Source organism: Pelophylax lessonae (genome assembly GCF_965119305.1).
Source record: "Pelophylax lessonae genome assembly, chromosome: 7".
Lineage (NCBI taxonomy): Eukaryota > Metazoa > Chordata > Amphibia > Anura > Ranidae > Pelophylax > Pelophylax lessonae.
The window spans coordinates 211,244,027-211,266,008 of record NC_138774.1 but is presented as its reverse complement, the minus strand read 5'-3'; the positions used below and the strand labels follow the sequence as shown (position 1 = coordinate 211,266,008).

The window sequence follows — 21,982 nt, the reverse complement described above, 5'->3', positions numbered from 1 at the left end:
AAATTTCAAAACCGGCTGTGTGCAAAAATGCAGTTTTTGGCGTTTTGCATACATGGAAGTGTAGTGGAGGGGTCGAGGGTCTTTTAAACCCTCGATCCCTCCATAAAGAGTACCTGTCACTGCATATTGGTGTCACAAGGGATGTTTACATTGCTTGTGACAGCAATAAAAGTGATCAGATTTTTTTTTTTTTTTTGAAAACCTGTAATAAAAAGTTAAAAAAAATAAAATAAATAAAATAAAAAAATTTAGCCGCCCCCGTCACCGTTAGCTCGCGCACAAAAAAAAAGTATACCGAAGTCGAGCTGCGAATGAAATCGCTGTTCAAACCACACAGGTATCGCCACGATCGCCAGAGCGTGGGCAATAATTTAAAAAAAAAAGCTACACTCTAACACTAAACGGGTAACCATTAAATTTAAATCGTCGCCTATTGAGATCTCTATTGACCGTAGTTTGTCGCCATCCCACGGGGGGGAGGCAATGTTAAACCGTAACATGTTGGGTATCAATTTACTCGGCGTGACATCATCTTTCACAATATACAAAAAAAATGGGCTAACTTTACTGTTTAGTATTTTTTAAATGCAGTGAAATGTGATTTTTCTAAATTTTTCCCAAAAAAATGGCGTTTTAAAGACCGCTGCGCAAATACCGCGTGACAAAAAATATTGTAATGACCGACATTTTATTCTCCAGAGTCTTTGCTAAAAAAATATATATATATATAATGTTTGGGGGTTCTAAGAAGTTTTCTAGGAAAAAATACTGGTTTTAACTTGCAAACAAAAAGTGTCCGAAATAGGGCTGGGGCTTAAGTGGTTAAAATAGACCCATCCCAAATCCAAATATAAAAGCAACCAGTGGCTAGCCTAAAATTCAAACCAATTTCACAACATATATCTATTTAAGAATTATCTATAAAAGCATTAACATCCACATCAATATTCAATCTATGTGGAGCATGGATGTAAAGCTAGGAGGACTAATGAGTTTACCTCTACTAGCAATGGTTTAGAGTATAAAATCAAACCTTTTGTTACCTGTTTAAGTACAGGTGTAATGTATTTGCTCCAGTGCTCATGTGGGTTTCAGAATGTGGGCCGAACTAAAGGTCCCCTCCAGGTCCGTTTGAATGAACACATTAGTAATATTAGGAAAGGTTTTAGACAACACTCAGTTTCCAAGCACTATCTGTTAGTACACAATGATTCCACGAATACCATTTTTTTGGGGATAGATAAATATAGTCCCCTTTGGAGAGGTGGTTCTTTGGTCAGAGGAATATCGAAATAGAGATGTCGTGGATATATAAAATTAAGTCTTATGCTCCACATGGATTGAATATTGATGTGGGTGTTAATGCTTTTATAGATCATTCTTAAATAGATTGCTATATATGCTGTGAAATTGGTTTGAATTTTAGGCTAGCCACTAGTTGCTTTTATATTTGATTTGGAGTGGGTCTATTGTAATTCAATTTAAAATTATATTTAATATATATAGGAAATAAAATGTTTTTAACTAGTTCTATGAGTGGTTACATAACTGACCAACAGGGGGTCTTCATACACCTTTTCCTCAGGTACAGTGGGGATCAAAAGTTTGGGCTCCCCAGGTAAAAATTTGTAGTAATGTGCATAAAGTAGCCAAGGAAAGATGGAAAAATCTACAAAAGGCATCAAATTACAGATTAGACATTCTTATATGTCAATAAAAGTTAGATTTTATTTCCATCATTGACACTTTCAAAATCACAGAAAACCAAAAAATGGCGTCTGCAAAAGTTTGGGCACCCTGCAGAATTTATAGCATGCACTGCCCCCTTTGCAAGGCTGAGACTTGCCAGTGTCATGGATTGTTCTAAATCCTCATCTGGGAAGACCAGGTGATGTCAATCTCAAAGGTTTTAAATGCCCAAAATCATCTGACCTTGCCCCAACAATCAGCACCATGGGATCTTCTAAGCAGTTGTCTAGAAAACTGAAACTGAAAATAGTTGACGCTCACAAGGCTGGAGAAGGCTATAAGAAGATAGCAAAGCATTTTCAGATGTCAATATCCTCTGTTCGGAATGTAATTAAGAAATGGCAGTCATCAGGAACAGTGGAAGTGAAAGCAAGATCTGGAAGACCAAGAAAAATATCAGACAGAACAGCTCGCAGGATTGTGAGAAAAGCAATTCAAAACTCACTTTGACTGCCCGATCCCTCCAGAAAGATCTGGCAGACACTGGAGTTGTGGTACACTATTCCACTATAAAGAGATACCTGTAAAAATATGGTCTTCATGGAAGAGTCATCAGAAGAAAACCTCTTCTACGTCCTCACCACAAAAATCAGCGTTTGAACTTTGCAAATGAACATAAAGACAAGCCTGATGCATTTTGGAAACAAGTTCTGTGGACCGATGAGGTTAAAATTGAACTTTTTGGCCGGAATGAGCAAAGGTACGTTTGGAGAAGAAGGGGCACAGAATTTAATGAAAAGAACCTCTGTCCAACTGTTAAGCATGGGGGTGGATCAATCATGCTTTGGGGTTGTATTGCAGCCAGTGGCACAGGGAACATCTCACGAGTAGAAGGAAAAATGGATTCAATAAAATTTCAGCAAATTTTGGATGGTAACTTGATGCCATCTGTGAAAAATCTGAAGTTAAAGAGGATGGCTTCTACAAATGGATAATGATCCTAAACACACCTTGAAATCAACGGAGATTACATCAAGAGGCATAAACTGAAGGTTTTGCCATGGCCTTCACAATCTCCTGGACTCAACATAATTGGAAATCTATGAACAGACCTTAAAAGAGCAGTGTGTGACAGACAGCCCAGAAATCTCAAAGAACTGGAAGACTTTTGTAAGGAAGAATGGGCAAAGATACCTCAAACAAGAATTCAAAGACTCTTGGCTGGCTACAAAAAGCGTTTACAAGCTGTGATACTTGCCAAAGTGGGCAGTACAAGATATTAACTTTGTAGGGTGCCCAAACTTTTGCAGACACCATTTTTTTGTTTTCTGTTATTTTGAAAGTGTAAATGATGGAAATAAAATCAAACTTTTGTTGACATAGTATAAGAATGTCTAATCTGTAATTTGATGCCTTTTGGAGATTTTTCCATCTTTCCTTGGCTTCTTTATGCACATTAATACAAATTTTTACCTGGGGTGCCCAAACTTTCGATCCCCACTGTATGTTCTTAGCCACTTTGTTTTTATAATTTGTATCTAATATTTTTAGTCCCACTGATATTATGCAATACCCAACCATAAGTCTAAACTCAAAAGTGGACAATTAATATGATAAAATTCAGAGAGAAACCCAGATGAAAATCATCCACAGGGCGTATGTCCCTTTCCTCATGGACAAATGCAATCCCGATACGGCATCCTGTCCCTATTGTAAACAACCTAGACCATCTCTTTCACATCGTTTTTGGGCCTGCTCCTTCATTTCTGTGTTTTGGGAACAAATCATCTCATTCATCCAGAGCATTACTTTACTGCATCTACCACATGATCCCCTTCTTCTAATCGTTGGCTATTTGGATAAACAGATTCTGACTTGGTCATCCAAACCACATTCTCATCACAAGGATTGGATTCTATTATGCCTTCTTACAGCTCGGAGAGCGATCCTGCGGAATTGGACCTCTTTTCCCTCCCCATCCATATCCCAAGTGAAACATGAACTCATCTTGTTACTATACAGGGAAAAAGTGTCTACAGACTTCAATCACCCATCCTCTAACAAGCGATTTATCAAGCGATGGCATGCTTTTATGCATTCAGCTCTTCCTGCTGCAGCTCTACAATTCTTTAATCAAGTTTTTGTTTACCAAAGATCGTCCTCCAACTTCTCATTGACTTATTAATGTGTGTGTTAATCTCCGCCCCCCTCATTTCCCCGCCTCCAGCCTCTTTAATACCTTGGCCACTGGAGTCTCGCACCCGCCCCCCTTCCCCAGCTTTTCCCCTCTCTCACCTTCCATGGGATCCATCCAGTTGTTTTCACCGTTCCTCGCAGAAAGCCTGTTATCCCAAAGGTTTTCTACCAAGGTTTTCTACCAAGGTTTTCAAATGTGTTTCTACCGTTTTCTTTCAGCACTGTGTTTCGCTATGCAGGGTGCTCAAGTTTTCACTCGTCACCATATTATTTCTGTAATGTTTAAAACCCAATAAAATTTATTTTGAAAAACAAAATAAAAAATATGATCAAATTCAATATTTTTGCTAATATGTGGACTAATTAAATAGATTTGTATAAGTTCCCCTTTTTAAAATGGCTAAATCCATTGTGGCTGCCTGAAGTTCAGATCGATGCTTGGTTCCGTTTTGGATCAACATATAACGCGGTGAGTCAGGACGCCGCCCTTGCCCCTAGGACGACGTTATCTGTGGCGAAACGCGTTGGGTAGCAATGTGCTGATGTCACCGCATGCAAATGTCCCGGAAGGACGGGCATTTTTGAAGTGCCGGCTGGCATCTATGTTGTTTTAATGCACATCTACCATTCGTAGTAAGTGCAATTTTTTATTCTTATAAATAAAATAATGAGGTTTTACACTATGGCGGCTATTATTCTCTTTCATGTGGAATGATATCTATAGGATATCTCTCTAAGTGTGGGTGTGGACTTGCAGACATCAAACATAGCCGCCGTGTATAGAAACACACAGGCTACAACAAAACTGGGACCCCCAGTGCGGCACCACGAGGGAGACCTCAAGGACAGATCCAGGCAGGACAGAGGGCCCTGGCAGGAGCCCCACCAGTTACCAAACCCCCCTACGCACAATCAATCGTTAAGTCACAGGCAGCGCACTCCCCCAGCCCCCATCGCCAGTTAGCGCCCTGCCCTCATCCCAGGAAAGTGGGACGAAACGTGTCGGGTAGCAACGTGCTGACGTCACTGCGTGCAAGTGTCCCAGAAGGACGGGCGTTTTTGAAGTGCCGGCCGACGTCTATGTTGTTTTAATGCGCATCTTTCTCCTATTCACTGTAAGTGCAATTTTTTATCCTTCTAAATAAAATAATGAGGTTTTACACTATGGCGGCTACAATTATCTTTTCATGGGGAATGATATCTCTGTAGATGCAGGTGTGGATATCAACCTCAGGATCAAAATTTGTGTCCCCTCAACCCATTAAGGCCCCGGTGGGGTTACACCACAGGCCTTATTGACCTTCATAGGTCTTTCTGTTCTGGTAAGAGGCCATTTTATTTGGTGGAAGGAATTTCACTCTGGGTGATATCAATCACATATTCCTGGAAGGATTACACTTGGAGATACTTTTTCACTTCACCTGCGCTTCATATTGAGGATTATGGACTATTTATTTTTTCACTGTATTATTTTTTCACACAATTATTATTGTATGTATTTAGCGCAACTTTTTTTTTTACCAGTGCATTAACCAGCACCTTTTTGTGTGCGGTCGCAGATGTGGAGGTATCATCCTTACTATCAGAGGATTCCAGAAGCGTTGTTGCAGACCCAGCAGGGTGACCCATATCCGCGGTGGCCAAATCAGATTCAGGATCTGATGAAACAGATGAGGCAGGTGAAGGCGTGCTTTTTGGTAGCCCATCGCCCGCAAGTCACCTCCACCCGGGACACAAGGGATTCCAGGACCGCCGTAAGTGCATGGATGGATGGTTGGGACCCGGAGGGCCCCGCAGCCCCAGAGAGGGGATCAGGTGGAGAGAGGTAAGCTCCAAAGACTCCATTAGTCACCAGGGGATCCCACAAAAAGTGTATAACACTGCTAAGGAACAACCCCCACCGCGCTGGCAGCACCAAGCGATCCTCACCAGAGAGGGAAGAGGACCCCATCAGACTCACCACCCACAGAAACAGGCACCTGCAGCCACAAGGAGAATCTGCGCTACAAATGAGGTGATCAGGAAGTAAAATGATCCAGGGATAAGGAGGGGCTCCACCCACCGAAATCAGCCCACAGGTCTCCAATGTAATGGTCGCCGCTATTTCCAATGGCAAATCACAATAAAATGGCCACAGAAACATAGCCATCATATATATATATATATAAACACACAGGCTACAACAAAATGGCACCCCCGTGCGGCACCATGAGGCTTACAGGGACCCAGGAGGGAGACCAGACCTCAAGGACAGATCCAGGCAGGACAGTGGGCCCTGGCAGGAGCCCAACAAGGTACAAACCCCCTTCCGCACAATCGATCGTCCGGTCACCATCGGCGCACTCCCCCCGGCCCCCATCGCCAGTTAGCACTCTGCCCTCATCCCAGGTAAGTGGACAAACCACCAAAATAGCCCCAGTGTGGAGGGGGGCAGGATGAGAGACTTGGCAACTGGGGGGGGGGGGGGGTAGGAGGGGAACCCAGGGGTCAGACCAGACTGGGGTGACATCAGGATCTAGATTATCCAGCCCATTGCCCTGTCCGGCAGTTAATTGTAGATCTCACAGAAAAAGAATCCAGGGAAAAAAAAATTTATATCTAAAAAATTGTAGCCAGGACCAAAGATCCCAGCAAAGAACTACAGTAATACCTTGGTTTGCGAGCATAATTCATTCCGAAAGCATGCCTGTAATCCAAAGCGCTCTTTTATCAAAGTGAATTTCCCCATAAGATATAATGGAAACTCAGATGATTCGTTCCACAAGCATTTATTCATAAAAAAATGATCACAGCAATACAAAATACAGTGTAAAGTGTACTGTGTAATTTGGCCTTTGCCAGGGTCCCCGCCCCCTCCCTTTCTAATGCTGAAAACCTTTTAACTTATAGAATCCTCTTGATTCACATGACTGTCAGCGGGGAAATTGCGGCTCCGCCCGCTGCAGCAGTCAGACGGGGAGAGAAAAGAGGCAGCCGGTCACAGGACGGCCGATCGGTGCTCTGAAATCGGGTAAAGCTAGCATTTTTTTTTTATAAAAGTGACAGGGGCAGCAAGCTTTGGGAAACAAAGAGGATTATAGCAACATAGCAGTGTGGGTTAATAACCACTTTAAGATTGTGAGTGTCATTCTTTTTATTACATTAAAGCTACTGCTTGGATTTTGCTCGTCTTTCAAAGCGCTCGTAAACAGTGTTACTCGTAAACCAAGGTTTTACTGTAGATCCTGACTCCTGACTAGGCAGAAAAAAAAAACTGAGTGTCTATAGTGGAGAGAGGGAGTATATCCTCTGGGACTGCCCATGGGTTAGGCCAGAATTCTTTTCTGCTTAGTGTCCTACTTCAGTGGTTATGAATATCAGGAGCTGTGTCCGTCAATGAACGAAAGAGAAATAATATATTCCCCTTTCTTAGAGAGTTGCAATATACTTGTGGGGTTACTTTTATATTTCTATAGGGGTTACTTTTATATTTCTATAGTTATGTACAATCACTCTCTCACGTGCACACACACAGCATGCAGCAGCACCATTCAGTAACACCTCACCTTTCAGATTATCACCTCCTGCAAACCTGCTGCACGCTCTGCGATCATGTCTGATACAGCTGTGATACCCATTTACTGCTGAAACTATAAATAGCTCTTATCACGTTGTTGCTGTCATTGTCACAACCGCTGTTCTTGCTATGTTTTAAAAAGCTACAAAACATTTTGTCTTCTTTTATAGGCCTGACAGATACAGATGTGCATCTAAATCTGTTTATAGGCGTGACAGATGAGTAAATCTTTCACTGAAGACAGTGGGTGCCGAGGCACCTTCCATCCTCTCTGGAACTACCACATTCCTGGGCCCCTTGGTACTTTCTTCCTAAAGTGGCTGAAAGACAGATGCAGAACGTACATGTTTAAAGATGAGTTCTGTATCCTTTAAAGAGAAATGCTAAAAAGGCATACTTTTTTTTTTCTAAGTGTATACATTTTTAAAGATGGACTCCAGACACACAGATGACGTACATATAAAGCCCCATTCATACAGTCTATTACTTCCATGTCAGGGACAGGGCTGTGTTCTGCCGGCACTGGGGTGTACAGGTGCTGTGTGCATCCCTGTGTTGGCAATTCCATAGATGTCTATTGGGACACATGGACATAACCACTGTATCCCACTGTGACATTTGTACAGATGCACGGCCCCCAACACACCCAATGCCCTGCATGACACGGCACACGGAAGTAGTCGGCAATGTGAACAAGCCCTAAGGGAGCGGTTTTACCTGCCAATGGATTTGGATTTCTGTTTATCCATTTCTTCAATTGGAACTCCACCTAAAAGGGGAAGTTAGGCTTTAAGGACTCGTCCCCCGCTCCTCTTGCTCAATTAGCACTTTTGAGGAGCAGGGGGGATGGGGCAGGTACCTGATTTTGACAGGTATCTGCTCCCACTTCTGTTCCAAGCACTGCGGCACTCAGCAACGGACGTTCTACTCCCTCCTTCCCCCTGCAATCTTCTGGGACACTGCATCCACCTTTCAGGATGCAAAGCGCAACTCGCTCATGCGCAGTGGGCACCCGGCTGTGATGCCGCAAGCTGTCACAGCCGGGTGCCCATAGTGAAGATGCCATCGCTGCCGAGGGAAGATGGAGGATCAAGACGGCTGGGGTGAGCTCACTGGATTGTGAGACAGGTGAGTGGCTGTTTTTTTTTTTTTTTTTAAAGTCAGCAGCTACGATTTTTGAAGCTGCTGTCTTATTTTTTTGACAGGTGCCTGGAGCTCCTCTTATGTGTGCACAGCTCTGCCAAACACACTCCTGTCTGGCAAGATAGGGGACCTGATTTTTCTCTATTGCAATTAAGGTACATGTACAGGTCTCCTGTCCACACCCACCCTGTGACTGGATAGTGAAACGGGGAAAGCAATAGACTGATCAGCTAATCTCCGTGTCACTCTGTGTACTCTGTCAGCATGCAACCTTAGTCACATATAAAATACAAAAACGAATGCAGCTTTGTGTTAATTAAAGTGGTATTAAACCAAAAAGCAAAGATGTAATATATTGCAGCTTACAAAATATTAGATGTGGTTGCTGCATCAGTTATCTTTTCTTGTTTGTTTTCCCTTTGTTTTCAACTGGTAATCTGGCTAGTAACACACCTCCCGTATTAGAGTGCCTCCACTTTGGATGAAGGAGCACAGGGGGGCACCTTTTACAGCAGCACTGACAGTTTGGGGATGGGAAGTGTTAGATGTATTAGCAGGTTTAGATACACTAACAAATTTAAGCCAAGCTCCATCTAATACTTTTTAAGCAGTTAACACAACAGTTTTGTTCCCTTTGGGATAAAGGTTTTACATAAATATATTCAAAGCTGATCATTGTAAACACCCCTGTCAGTGGTAAACAGTTTGTCTCAACCCTCTAACTGCTACATCTGCAGGACAGCTTGTCCCGTTGAAAAACAACAGACTTACTGGCTGGAACACCAAGTGAAATAAATATGTGCTTTTGGGTTTATTATCGCTTTAAGTCATGTAACCAAAGGGTTCTTTTAGCATGGCCAAAACATGATACAGTGCTTCACATTAACATTCACAGAACATAAAAACCACCACACTTTTCTCCTAAAGCTGAACTAAAAACTTTATGCAAGCACCACAAACCCAAAATATTTACTTTATTTTTGAAATTCAAAGTAAACTCAACCATCCATTCATGTCTTCATGCTTTATTTTGTTGAGAATTACTTTGAAAAACACCCCCAGCATTTCTGACCACAGCAATCTGGAGTAAGGGCAGATGATTCATGTAGCATTTACTTTCTGGAATCCCTCTGCCCTTAGTTCATACATGCAGGCAGGTGTGCTTAGTGGAGAATGCCCCTCCCCCCCCCCCCTCATCCCGATAAAGAAGAAAAATGTCCAAAAAGGCTCCTGGGATGTATGACGTCATTTTGACCTAGGCCAGAGACCAGGAAGTAACTGAAGAAATGTAAAAAATAAAAATGTTTAAAACAAGTAAATATTATATACATTCCTATATATTTAATAATGCTAGTACCATAAGGACTAAAAAGAATTAGTGTTGATTGAGAGAGTTTTGTTTTGCTTAAATTAACATGCCTATATCCTATTGTGCAACTCATAATACAGTGATAGAATTTGTCACTAATGTAAGAACTCTGGCTCCATCTTGTGACATAATGACAGAGCTGCGTGCCTACAAACCTAGTATGGTGTAGGCTCCAAACATACTAAAATAAATAATAAAAAAAGAAAAAAACTCATTCTAAAAGAAAACTAATGAGTGATCCTTGTTATCAGATCTTTCTCGTCATCTTTATAAGAGGTCTACTTTATCCCATCTTCACTTCGACAAGCAATCACACTTTAATCAGCAGTTCACATAGCTGCACAGAAGATAGAGGCTTTCACCTACCCAGGATCCCTGCATCTTGATCTGGTTGAAATTCTAAAGGTTTCTCGGTCTTATCGGTTTGGTCTTCCTCTGTAGACATAGTAGACAGTTGCCGTCTGACTGCTCTGCTGCTCCCTGGCCCAGAGGTCAGACTTGCTACTGAAAGCAAAGGGATTGCCTGGATTTCCTGTGGATCACAAATATTTAATAAATCTGGTAAAAATACCATGCAACAGTTACAAAAACCGACAATCTTACTGCATATTAGAAACAAGGTACAAGAAATGAAATCAAAGACATTTTCACACAGCAAAGGAGGAGAGAAAATGCAGTGTATAAGCCTTGTATCATGCTTTGTATATATCGCTGTGTACAAGTACAAAGTATTACTGGGCCAAAGAAAAGACAGCTAAACCCAAACTAAAAACAGCAATTTTAACTATAATTTTATAACAAAACGGTCAACTATACACATATAACTCCTACCTGTCACAAAATCACTGACATTCTAAATCTGATGCAGATCTAGAATCAGCAGTGAGCCCAAGTTCTGTTGATTGGAGAGATATAGCTTTGACTTAGCAGGTTGTTTGCCAGACCTCTGCAGAGAGACCACTGCTTCCACACAGTGAGCAAGGGTCCTTCTATGGAGCAGACTGGTGGGGGACAGGTATTTCTACTCGGACTATGGCTGCTTTTAAAGAAAAGGAACAGAAGCTCCTTCACCATTGGATCCCTGATGTGGCTTCCCAGCCATTTACATCTTCCTATATTGTGTCGAACATTATCTTCTTCTCTAGCTGTTTGGGTAAGAACATAGTGTCTCAAACCGTGTCTTCGCCGCATACCCCATTAACTCCCATATCTTTTGCAAGCCTAAGTTTAAACCAGGGCTTGTACTGACCTTGTTTCAATGGTGGATCAATAAGGGCCTTTTACAAATTGGGGACTACCTCAATGGCGATAAACATACTCCTTACAATATTTTAGGGGGAACCTGCAGATGCCATTTGCTGAAATATTTCAGTACAATCAAATAATATCTTTTATAAGATCTAAACTTAACTTGCTTGAAGGACCTCTTATGCTTATGACTTTCGAGAGTTTGTCTTGTCAGGCCAGGAGTCTCCCGAGAGGACAAATATCTGTGGTGTACACTTCCCTCAATGATCCAAATACTAAACCTCCCTACAGTCAGGCCCATAAATATTTGGACATCGACACAATTCTAATCTTTTTTGCTCTATACACCACCACAATGGATTTGAAATGAAACCAACAGAACCAGGTGAACGGTGTAGGAATTACAACAGCTTGTATACGTGCCTCCCACTTTTTAAGGGACCAAAAGTTATGGGACAGATTAACAAACATAAATCAAACTTTCACTTTTTAATACTTGGTTGCAAATCCTTTTCAGTCAATTACAGCCTGAAGTCTGGAACACATAGACATCACCAGACGCTGGGTTTCATCCCTGGTGATGCTCTGCCAGGCCTCTACTGCAACTGTCTTCAGTTCCTGCTTGTTCTTGGGGCATTTTCCCTTCAGTTTTGTCTTCAGCAAGTGAAATGCATGCTCAATCGGATTCAGGTCAGGTGATTGACTTGGCCATTGCATAACATTCCACTTCTTTCCCTTAAACTCTTTGGTTGCTTTTGCAGTATGCTTCAGGTCATTGCCCATCTGCACTGTGAAGCGCCGTCCAATGAGTTCTGAAGCATTTGGTTGAATATGAGCAGATAATATTGCCTGAAACACTTCAGAATTCATCCTGCTGCTTTTGTCAGCAGTCACATCATCAAAAAATACAAGAGAACCAGTTCAATTGGCAGCCATACATGCCCATGCCATGACACTACCACCACCATGCTTCACTGATGAGGTGGTATGCTTTGGATCATGAGCAGTTCCTTTCCTTCTCCATACTATTCTCTTCCCATCACTCTGGTACAAGTTGATCTTGGTCTCATCTGTCCATAGGATGTTGTTCCAGAACTGTGAAGGCTTTAGATCTTGTTTGGCAAACTCTAATCTGGCCTTCCTGTTTTTGAGGCCCACCAATGGTTTACATCTTGTGGTGAACCCTCTGTATTCACTCTGGTGAAGTCTTCTCTTGATTATTGACTTTGACACACATACACCTACCTCCTGGAGAGTGTTCTTGATCTGGCCAACTGTTGTGAAGGGTGTTCCCTTCACCAGGGAAAGAATTCTTCGGTCATCCACCACAGTTGTTTTCCGTGGTCTTCCGGGTCTTTTGGTGTTGCAGAGCTCACCGATGCGTTCTTTCTTTCTAAGGATGTTCCAAAAAGTTGATTTAGCCACACCTAATGTTTTTGCTATCATTCTGATAGGTTTTTCTTTTTTTTTCCAGCCTAATGATGGCTTGCTTCACTGACAGTGACAGCTCTTTGGATCTCATAGTGAGAGTTGACAGCAACAGATTCCAAATGCAAATAGCACACTTGAAATTAACTCTGGACCTTTTATCTGCTCCTTGTAAATGGGATAATGAGGGAATAACACATACCTTGCCATGGAACAGCTGAGCAGCCAATTGTCCCATTACTTTTGGTCCCTTAAAACGTGGGAGGCACATATACAAACTGTTGTAATTCCTACACCTTTCAGCTGATTTGGATGTAAATACCCTCAAATTAAAGCACATCTTGTTTGTTTCATTTCAAATCCATTGTGGTGGTGTATAGAGCCAAAAAGATTGTGTTAATGCCCCAATACAGCTGCAAGAAAAAGTATGTGAACCCTTTGGAATGATATATATTTCTGCACAAATTGGTCATAAAATGTGATCTGATCATCATCTAAGTCACAACAATAGACAATCACAGTCTCCTTAAACTAATAACACACAAAGAATGAAACTTTGCCATGTTTTTAATGAACACACCATGTAAACATTCACATTGCAGGTGGAAAAAGTATGTGAACCCCTAGACTAATGACATCTCCAAGAGCTAATTGGAGTGAGAAGTCAGCCAACTGGAGTCCAATCAATGAGATGAGATGAGATTGGAGGTGTTGGTTACAGCTGCCCTGCCCTATAAAAAACACACACCAGTTCTGGGTTTGCTTTTCACAAGAAGCATTGCCTGATGTGAATGATGCCTTGCACAAAAGAGCTCTCAGAAGACCTACGATTAAGAATTGTTGACTTGCATAAAGCTGGAAAGGGTTATAAAAGAATCTCCAAAAGCCTTGCTGTTCATTAGTCCACGGTAAGACAAATTGTCTATAAATGGAGAAAGTTCAGCACTGCTGCTACTCTCCCTAGGAGTTGCCATCCTGTAAAGATGACTGCAAGAGCACAGCGCAGACTGCTCAATGAGGTGAAGAAGAATCCTAGAGTGTCAGCTAAAGACTTACAAAAGTCACTGGCAAATGCTAACATCCCTGTTAGCGAAGCTACAATACGTAAAACACTAAACAAGAATAAATTTCACGGAAGGATACCACAGAGGAAGCCACTGCTGTCCAAACAAAACATTGCTGTACGTTTACAGTTTCCACAAGAGCACCTGGATGTTCCACAGCAGTACTGGCAAAATATTCTGTGGACAGATGAAACCAAAGTTGAGTTGTTTGGAATAAACACACAACACTATGTGTGGCGAAAAAAAATAGATTTTTGTAAAATCTTACAGTAAAATCCTTTTCTCTTAAGCTCATTGACAGACGTAGTCCTCCTTGATTAATATCAACTCGAGTTATACTGCCCTCTACAGGAGTAGGACTAGACAGGAAAGAAAACGTCCTGGCCACACCCTAGGGGCAGTCCCAGAGGGTATATCCTCTCACTTCCTGCTACAGCAAATCAGTTATGTCACAAAGCAGTGTTTAGAGAATTTAACCCAACCCAACTCAAAAACAGAGGGGCGGGTACTACGTCTGTCATTGAGCTTAAGGGAAAAGGATTTTACGGTACGATTTTACAAAAATCCATTTTTCTCTGTCGCTCATTGACAGACGTAGTCCTCCTTGATTAATATCAACTCGGGACGTCCCAAAGCAGTGCCACAAATGAGGGGTGGGAAAATGGAAATCAAAATCCAATCTAGAATGCCCAACCGGTGCCAACTAGAAGTTTTAAAGGCTCATCAATCACACGATGAGACTCAACTGAAATTCCAACGGAAAAAAACCATCGAGGTAGACCACCGGTCTCCTCAAATTGCGGCCTGCAAAACCTTGCGGCCAAATGAGGCATCCGCCGATGCCATCACATCAACTTTATAAAATTTTGTAAAGGTGTGAACCGACGACCAGGTAGCCGCCTTGCACACCTGGACCACTGACGCCTGATGGCGGTAGGCCCAGGAAGTACTGAGCGCTCGAGTGGAGTGCGCCTTAACAGGGAACGGAGGATTCCGACCCTTAATAGAATAAGCCTGTACCACCGTCTGTCTAATCCATTTGGAGATAGTTGCGGCAGATGCAGGCAACCCCTTTCTGGGGCCATCCGTGATCACAAAAAGTGAATCCGTCTTACGGAACGATTCCGTAGACTTCAGGTATACCCTGATTGCCCGAACCACATCCAAGGAATGCAACGCATATTCCTGAGGATGATTGGGCTGAGGACACAAGGAAGGTAGCACAATATCTTCATTCAGATGAAAATCTGAAACCACCTTAGGAAGAAAGGATGGCTTCGGATGAAGAACTACCTTATCCCTATGAACCACTAGATATGGGGAATGGCATGATAATGCAGCCAGTTCTGACACCCTGCGTGCAGAAGTGATAGCCACCAAGAAGGCCACCTTCTGGGATAATGTAAGCAAGGGAATCTCCCTGATATTTTCAAAGGGAGGTTTCTGAAGAACCGACAAACCCCAAATTAAGATCCCAGGGCGGTAAGGGAGCGCGCACTGGCGGAGCCGAGTGCCGCACCCCCTGGACACCAAGGAATGAGTAGCCCAAGGCTTCTGAAAGAAGATTGCTAATGCTGAAACCTGACCCTTGATAGTGCTCAAGGATAGTTTCTGCTCAACCCCCTTTTGCAGAAAAGCCAAGATTCGGGTCACCGAATAGGTACGTGGGGGAAATTCCAAAGATTCACACCACGCGATATAAGTCTTCCATGTGCGATAATAGACTTTGCTGGAAGTCGCTTTCCTTGCTTTAATTCAAGTAGGAATAACTGAAGCTGACAACCCTCTGTCCTTCAGTACCTGGGTTTCAATAGCCAGGCCATTAAAACCAGCGACTGTAAAGCACGATGGAAGATCGGTCCTTGAGACCGCAGATCCTCCCTGAGAGGAAGTCTCCAAGGAGCGTCCACGACTAGCCTGTCCAAGTCGGCGTACCCGGCTTGACGAGGCCAGCTCGGAATTTCCAGGATAACTGGAGTTCCCTCCACCTGTATCCTGGGGAGAAAACTCAGCAGCAATTTGAGAGGGGGGAAGACATATAGTAGCTGATACTGCCTTTACAGGCCGTTCAGCGCGTCTGCTGCGTCCGCTAGAGGATCGCGGGTGCGAGCCCTGTTGAGCCAACCTACCAACAGATCCATATCCGGGGTGCCCCAATGAAGGGACAGCTGGTGAAATACCTCTGGATGAAGAGACTATTCCTCTTGATCCAGAATCTGACGGCTGAAATAATCTGCCTGTCCACCCCCGTGATAAATATCGCGGAGAGAACTGGAGAGAACAACTGTTCCCCCAATAAGAATGTTGGCCACTTCTATGGCCGCCAGGGCACTCTTGGTGCCCCTTGGTGATCGACCTAAGTCATGACCGTGGCATAGTCCGATTGGATCCGAACCGGGCTGCCCTGGAGCTGCTCGTTCCAGTAAATCAGACAAAGTCTGATCGCTCTCAGTTCCAACACATTTATCGGTAAGAAATGACTTCCCCTGGCTGAGCATTGGAGACCGAAGCCACCAGACCAGAGCCTCCCTGGTCCGCTCACTCAATCGGATCCGATTGTCCAGGGAATCGGGATTCCGATTCCATATGAGAAGAATCTCCTCTTTGGAGAATTCGGGTATGAGACTGGGCAAACGGTACTGCCTCCAAGGAGGCGACCATCAATCCCAGCCAGTTGACGGACGGCAACATCCGAATCATTGACTGAATTCTGGAGTTTCTCCGTATAGAGAAACACTCTTGCCAAGGATGTATCCAAAATTAGGCCCAGATAGTTCAGTCTCCTGGTGGGAACCAGGGATGATCTTTGGGAAAAGCAACGAAAACGCTGATGTCCTGCGAAGATGGGGATATAAGGATAGGCATCCTAAATGTCTATGGACGCCAGGAAATCCCCCTGATGCAGGGAGGCCACCACTGTATGGATGGACTCCATCTCTTCCAAGACCAGAATTGGACGCACCTAGCCCTTTTTCCTGGGCATTGTGAACAAGTTCGACTAGAACTCCTCCAAGGAATGGGAACTACCACTGCTTGTTGTATCAAGCTGTCCCCCGCAAAGCTTTTAAGCGACCCGGGGATGTCGACTATTGGAAGGGAAGAATCGCACCGGTGGAAGTGATCGAAACTCGATCTTGTATCCCGACCATATGACCTTGCGAACCCCCTTATCCGGGATTCTGGAAAGCCCTGGATCCGGAAACCGGTGAAGACGTCCCCCCACCCTAGAGATGGGTGGGGCCCATTCTGTCAATCCAACGGGATAACAGTGGCTTTATTTAGTCTGGAAATCGGTGAGTCCACTATTGGTGGTACCGTCTATCTTTGTAATGAGGGATTCCTCAAAATGATAGCGCCTAGCCATGCGTTTGGAAATAGCAGGGCTCATTTACGGACGACCCTATTTGGGCAAGGGAAACCCTTCACCATTTTGGTAGGCTTGCTAGTACCAAAAAAGGAATATGAGTCTCAGCTACCTCTGCCGGTGTAACCTCAAGATTTAAGGTTTCTCGGACAGACACAACTAGTGCCTCCACCAACGCTTCTTGTGCTATGGCGGAGGCAGAAGCGTCCTCCTTACTGTCTGAGGAGACCGTACCTGAGACAACAACCCCAAAAAAAGGGACTGCAATGACCAGCTCAGAATCCGTATCTGAAGTATCAGATGACCTAGGGGTAGGCGGGGGTCGCTCTTCTTGACCCCCGTTCCTGACAGGCTACCTCCACCCGGGATACCAAAGACTCCAAAACTGCTGATAATGCATCATCACAAGTGGGGTACTGGAGGGTCCTGCGGCCACCCTGAGGGGATCAGGTGGGGATACATGTGTGGCAGGGTTCATGTAACAAGACACTTGCCAGCAAACACAAAAAAATTAATTGCAAGAAAAAAACATCTTTTTTTTTTTTTTTTTTAACTTAGTCCCCCAGCGCAGTAGCGCCCCTCAGTCTACCTGCTTGGACCCCTCAGAAAGAGAGAGAGAGAGACCCCAAGGCTCACCTGATGCACAGAAGTTTCTTATCAACCTGCTTCCAGCACTGTCTGTTACAGACAGGAAGTCTTTGGCTTGCTTTCCAAGGAGGCGGCTCCGCCCCTTTACACGCCTTCCGGCGCCTCCCAATTCCTCCACGAGGTGTTTGGTCACCTCAAACATGGCCGCCCCCATGCTGGAGACACGAGGCTACGCCAATATGGCGGCCTCGTGCGATCTGCAGGAAAATGGCGGCGGCCTGTGTAGGATAGCGGCGGCTTGCAAGTTAGCAGCGGCCTGCGGGATGTGTGCATTCGGCCTGTGCGGCCTGCGGAAGTGCCTCGGCCTGCGGGAGGTGTCCTCGGCCTGCGGGAGGCTGTGCGGCCTGTTGAAGTGACCGGCTTTCTGGAGGGATGGCGATCTGTGGATGCAGTAACTCAGGCATAGGCATCGGCCTGTGTACACACTAGACAGGTAGGATACCTCTATACCTCAATAGTAATGCCTTTTAGTAGTCTGCCACTGACTTCAGTCACCCTTACAGTCATATAGTGACTTTAGATAGTCAGCTCCCAAACCAAGCCTCCTGGTTTCTATTCACAAAAATCACACTCAAATTGGGGGATCTGTGACCTGTTATAGGATAGAGGGGAGACCCAGAAACTGAGTGTCCGACCATCCCAGAGAGGAGCCCGCGTCCACCAACAAACCCGACAGGGGGAGAGGGGGAACATTCTACTCACCATACCGGAACCAGGCGGGCGCCAACTCCTGACAGAACCCCTCTCCACCGGGGTGGGGGGGCTGTCGACCAATACGGACGCCGTGACTCTGTTGGTCATTGGCGTCCAGGCGAGACGTTTAACTCGCAGGGTCAGTCCCCGTCCAGTGGGACTATGTCGCAGCCGACCCAGCGCGGAGCTATGGCCTGCACGCACTCGTAGGCTGAACTGGGGTGACCACTGGATCTCAACATTCAGCCCGTCGCCCAGTTTCAGCGTACTTGCTTGAAGATCTCACAGGAACACTGGAGAAAAAAAGCTGTCTAAAAATGTATTTCTAAAAAAATCCTGCCAGGACCGAAGATCCTAGCAAGGAATCTAGGTCCTTACTCCTAACTAGACAGAAAAAAAACTGATTTGCTGTATCAGGAAGTGAGAGGATATACCCTCTGGGACTGCCCCTAGGGTGTGGCCAGAACGTTTTCTTTCCTGTCTAGTCCTACTCCTGTAGAGGGCAGTATAACCCGAGTTGATATTAATCAAGGAGGACTACGTCTGTCAATGAGCGACAGAGAAAGAGGCACAGCACACCAACATCAAAACCTCATCCCAACTGTGAAGTATGGTGGTGGGGGGCATCATGGTTTGGGGCTGCTTTGCTGCGTCAGGGCCTGGACAGATTGCTATCATCGAAGGAAAAATGAATTCCCAAGTTTATCAAGACATTTTGCAGGAGAACTTAAGGCCATCTGTCTACCAGCTAAAGCTCAACAGAAGATGGGTGTTGCAACAGGACAATGACCCAAAGCATAGAAGTAAATCAACAACAGAATGGCTTAAACAGAAGAAAATATGCCTTCTGAAGTGGCCCAGTCAGAGTCCTGACCTCAACCCGATTGAGATGCTGTGGCATGACCTCAAGAAAGCGATTCACACCAGACATCCCAAGAATATTGTTGAACTGAAACAGTTCTGTAAAGAGGAATGGTCAAGAATTACTCCTGACCGTTGTGCACGTCTGTCTGCAACTACAGGAAACGTTTGGTTGAAGTTATTGCTGCCAAAAGGAGGTTCAACCAGTTATTAAATCCAAGGGTTCACATACTTTTTCCACCTGCACTGTGAATGTTTACATGGTGTGTTCAATAAAAACATGGCAACATTTCATTCTTTGTGTGTTATTAGTTTAAGCAGACTGTGATTGTCTATTGTTGTGACTTAGTAGATGATCAGATCACATTTTATGACCAATTTGTGCAGAAATCCATATCATTCCAAAGGGTTCACATACTTTTTCTTGCAGCTGTATTTATGGACCTGACTGTATATGATCCTAACTGATCAAAATACTAAACCTCCCAATATGATCCAGTGGAAACGGGACTTAAATCTTACTTTTGACCTAACTGAATGGCAAAACATTGGTACCACTTGTTTATGTCAAAAGAAAGCTTAATTAGATCATGATTAACGACAAACCTACTGTATCTGTACCCACAACACCAAAGAGTTTGACAAAACGAGGGACCCATGGATTCAATACTTGTCTGTCCCTTAGCACATCCTGGGCTGACCCTCTTTCCTTTATTTTTCTTCATTTTGGATTTCCTCTTCACCTTTTGGCAACACCATTACTAAGATTATATTCTCAGGAATTTGAATATTGGGTTTTCCCTATTATCCCCCATTTCGTTCCCCCCTCGCCACCTTCCCCTCCTACTTCCCCTACTGTAAAGTTTATATTTACAAAGCATTTACCAAGGCAAATGTTGTAATACGTTTTCATGCTACATTGGTTCATTGTGGATTTAATTTGTGCTTACTAGCCTTTACATTGGTGACTGTTGATTATTCTTACCCCTTAGGGTGTCCTCCAAAGGGATCTCTGGTATTAAGGCTGGCCATAAACAGTGCAAATTTCCTGCAGCCATAGGTCAGACAGTGCTGACTGGAGAATCCCTCCTGCCAAGACATTGTCTTCTCCAGACGGGGGGCAGGGGAAGGCGCCCCCTCCGGGAAAAGACAGTGTTTACCACTAGTGGCTATAGCAGCCGCTTGCGATAATTTGAAAGTAATCCGGCAGGTTGGTTTTACCCAAGTTAATGGATCAACTTGGTATATTCAGCCTGCTCATTAATGTTTAGAATCTCAGCCGGTTCCTGCTGAACTGGCCAAGATTCGAACCGTGTATGGCCAAGCTAAGATTTCGGTATCTGATGATTTTCTAGATCGTTTTTAAGCAGCACTAATTCATTTTCGTTCCTACTGTTATAGCAACTTGGGAAACTTGCATTACTCTATATGTGACATTTTTTACTGTTGTTCTTTTCTTACTTTCAAAAAACACATTGAAATATACAGAAAAAGAAAAGTAGGGGCTCATTCACACCTGTCCAATTAGGTGTGTTGTGTTGACACACACGTGTAAATGTGTGTTGGGTTAAAGCAACCCATTAATTCAGAGCAGACAGGAAAACATAGCTGCAATATTAATTTACCAAGCAAAGCCCGACCATCCACTACAGTGCATAACTGTGCGCTGCCATGCAGATGCATAATGTATGCATGTTGGGTTACCATTCAAAAAGATGGTACCGAAACAAGTGTTACTGCATCACAATTATGTAAATGAGACCTACAAATTGACAACTTTTGTATTGAAGCCCTTGAAAGCATTTTGTCAATTTAGGCTTAAAAAAAGAACCAAACTCTCAAAGCTGTGCCCAAGAAAAGTTAGGGAGAGGACAAAGAACTAGTTGCCAGTATTGCCTGTTGTCTACTTGGAGACTCTTTCCCCCCCATCATTAACGTACAATGTCTTGTTCTGCTCAGTTTCTCTGGGTGGAAGAGGCAATCTTGGTAGTGGCAGGGTTTTGTTTTTTCAAAATGAAGCCTCCAGCAAGAAAAACAGTGAGCAGCACAGCAGTGACATCACCAAATCTAACTCCTAATATCCTAGCCTAGCAGTCATAGGCAACAGAGAATTAGATCTCACAATGCAAATCTACAGATATGAGGCAGGAGGTACAAGAGTACCTAGGTACCCTCACATACCTGAAAGTGCACCACTTTTTTTCAGGTATTTAGGAAAATTGTCATTTTAAAAAGGTACTGATTAGCATTTGCAGATATTTCCTATAACAGGGCTTCTCAAACTTTTTTGGGCCGAGAGCCACTTCTGAATAGAGTTATTTTTTGGGACCCACTTGCTTGTAATTGAATATTGTAAAGTGCTACACAATTTTTTGGCGCTATATAAATGTAAATAACAATAATAATGCATATTTTAAAGGGAGGGGGATGCTAAATAAAGTGTTGTCAATTTATTATTGAATACACTTGCCAGATGTTTTAAGTGAGGGGTCTGGCGCGGCCCATCTTAGACGTGGGCATCTGAAGCCACAGTGTAATCTGCTGTGTCCTTCTTGATTCCATGGAGTGTTCTGGGAGTTCTTCCTGATTCCAGCCTCCTGGGAGTGATGACAAACAGCTCCCAGGATGGAATGCAAAGGCAGAAGTGATGTCGGTGGCCATGGCCACAGAGGGGGGAGAAGGAGGAAGTACATTCAAAAATGCCCTGAAAATAAGGTAAGGGA

General features: G+C 43.8%; 1 protein-coding gene across 1 annotated transcript in view; it reads right to left on the bottom strand.

The window, feature by feature from the left end:
* The window catches only part of PNPLA7 (patatin like domain 7, lysophospholipase), a 733,226-nt gene that overhangs the window by 508,609 nt on the left and 202,635 nt on the right, over positions 1–21,982 (bottom strand). Inside the window, exon 12 of the mRNA XM_082263919.1 lies at positions 10,320–10,485. Coding sequence (XP_082120045.1) covers positions 10,320–10,485 — 166 coding nt within the window. The remainder of the gene's footprint in view (positions 1–10,319; positions 10,486–21,982) is intronic.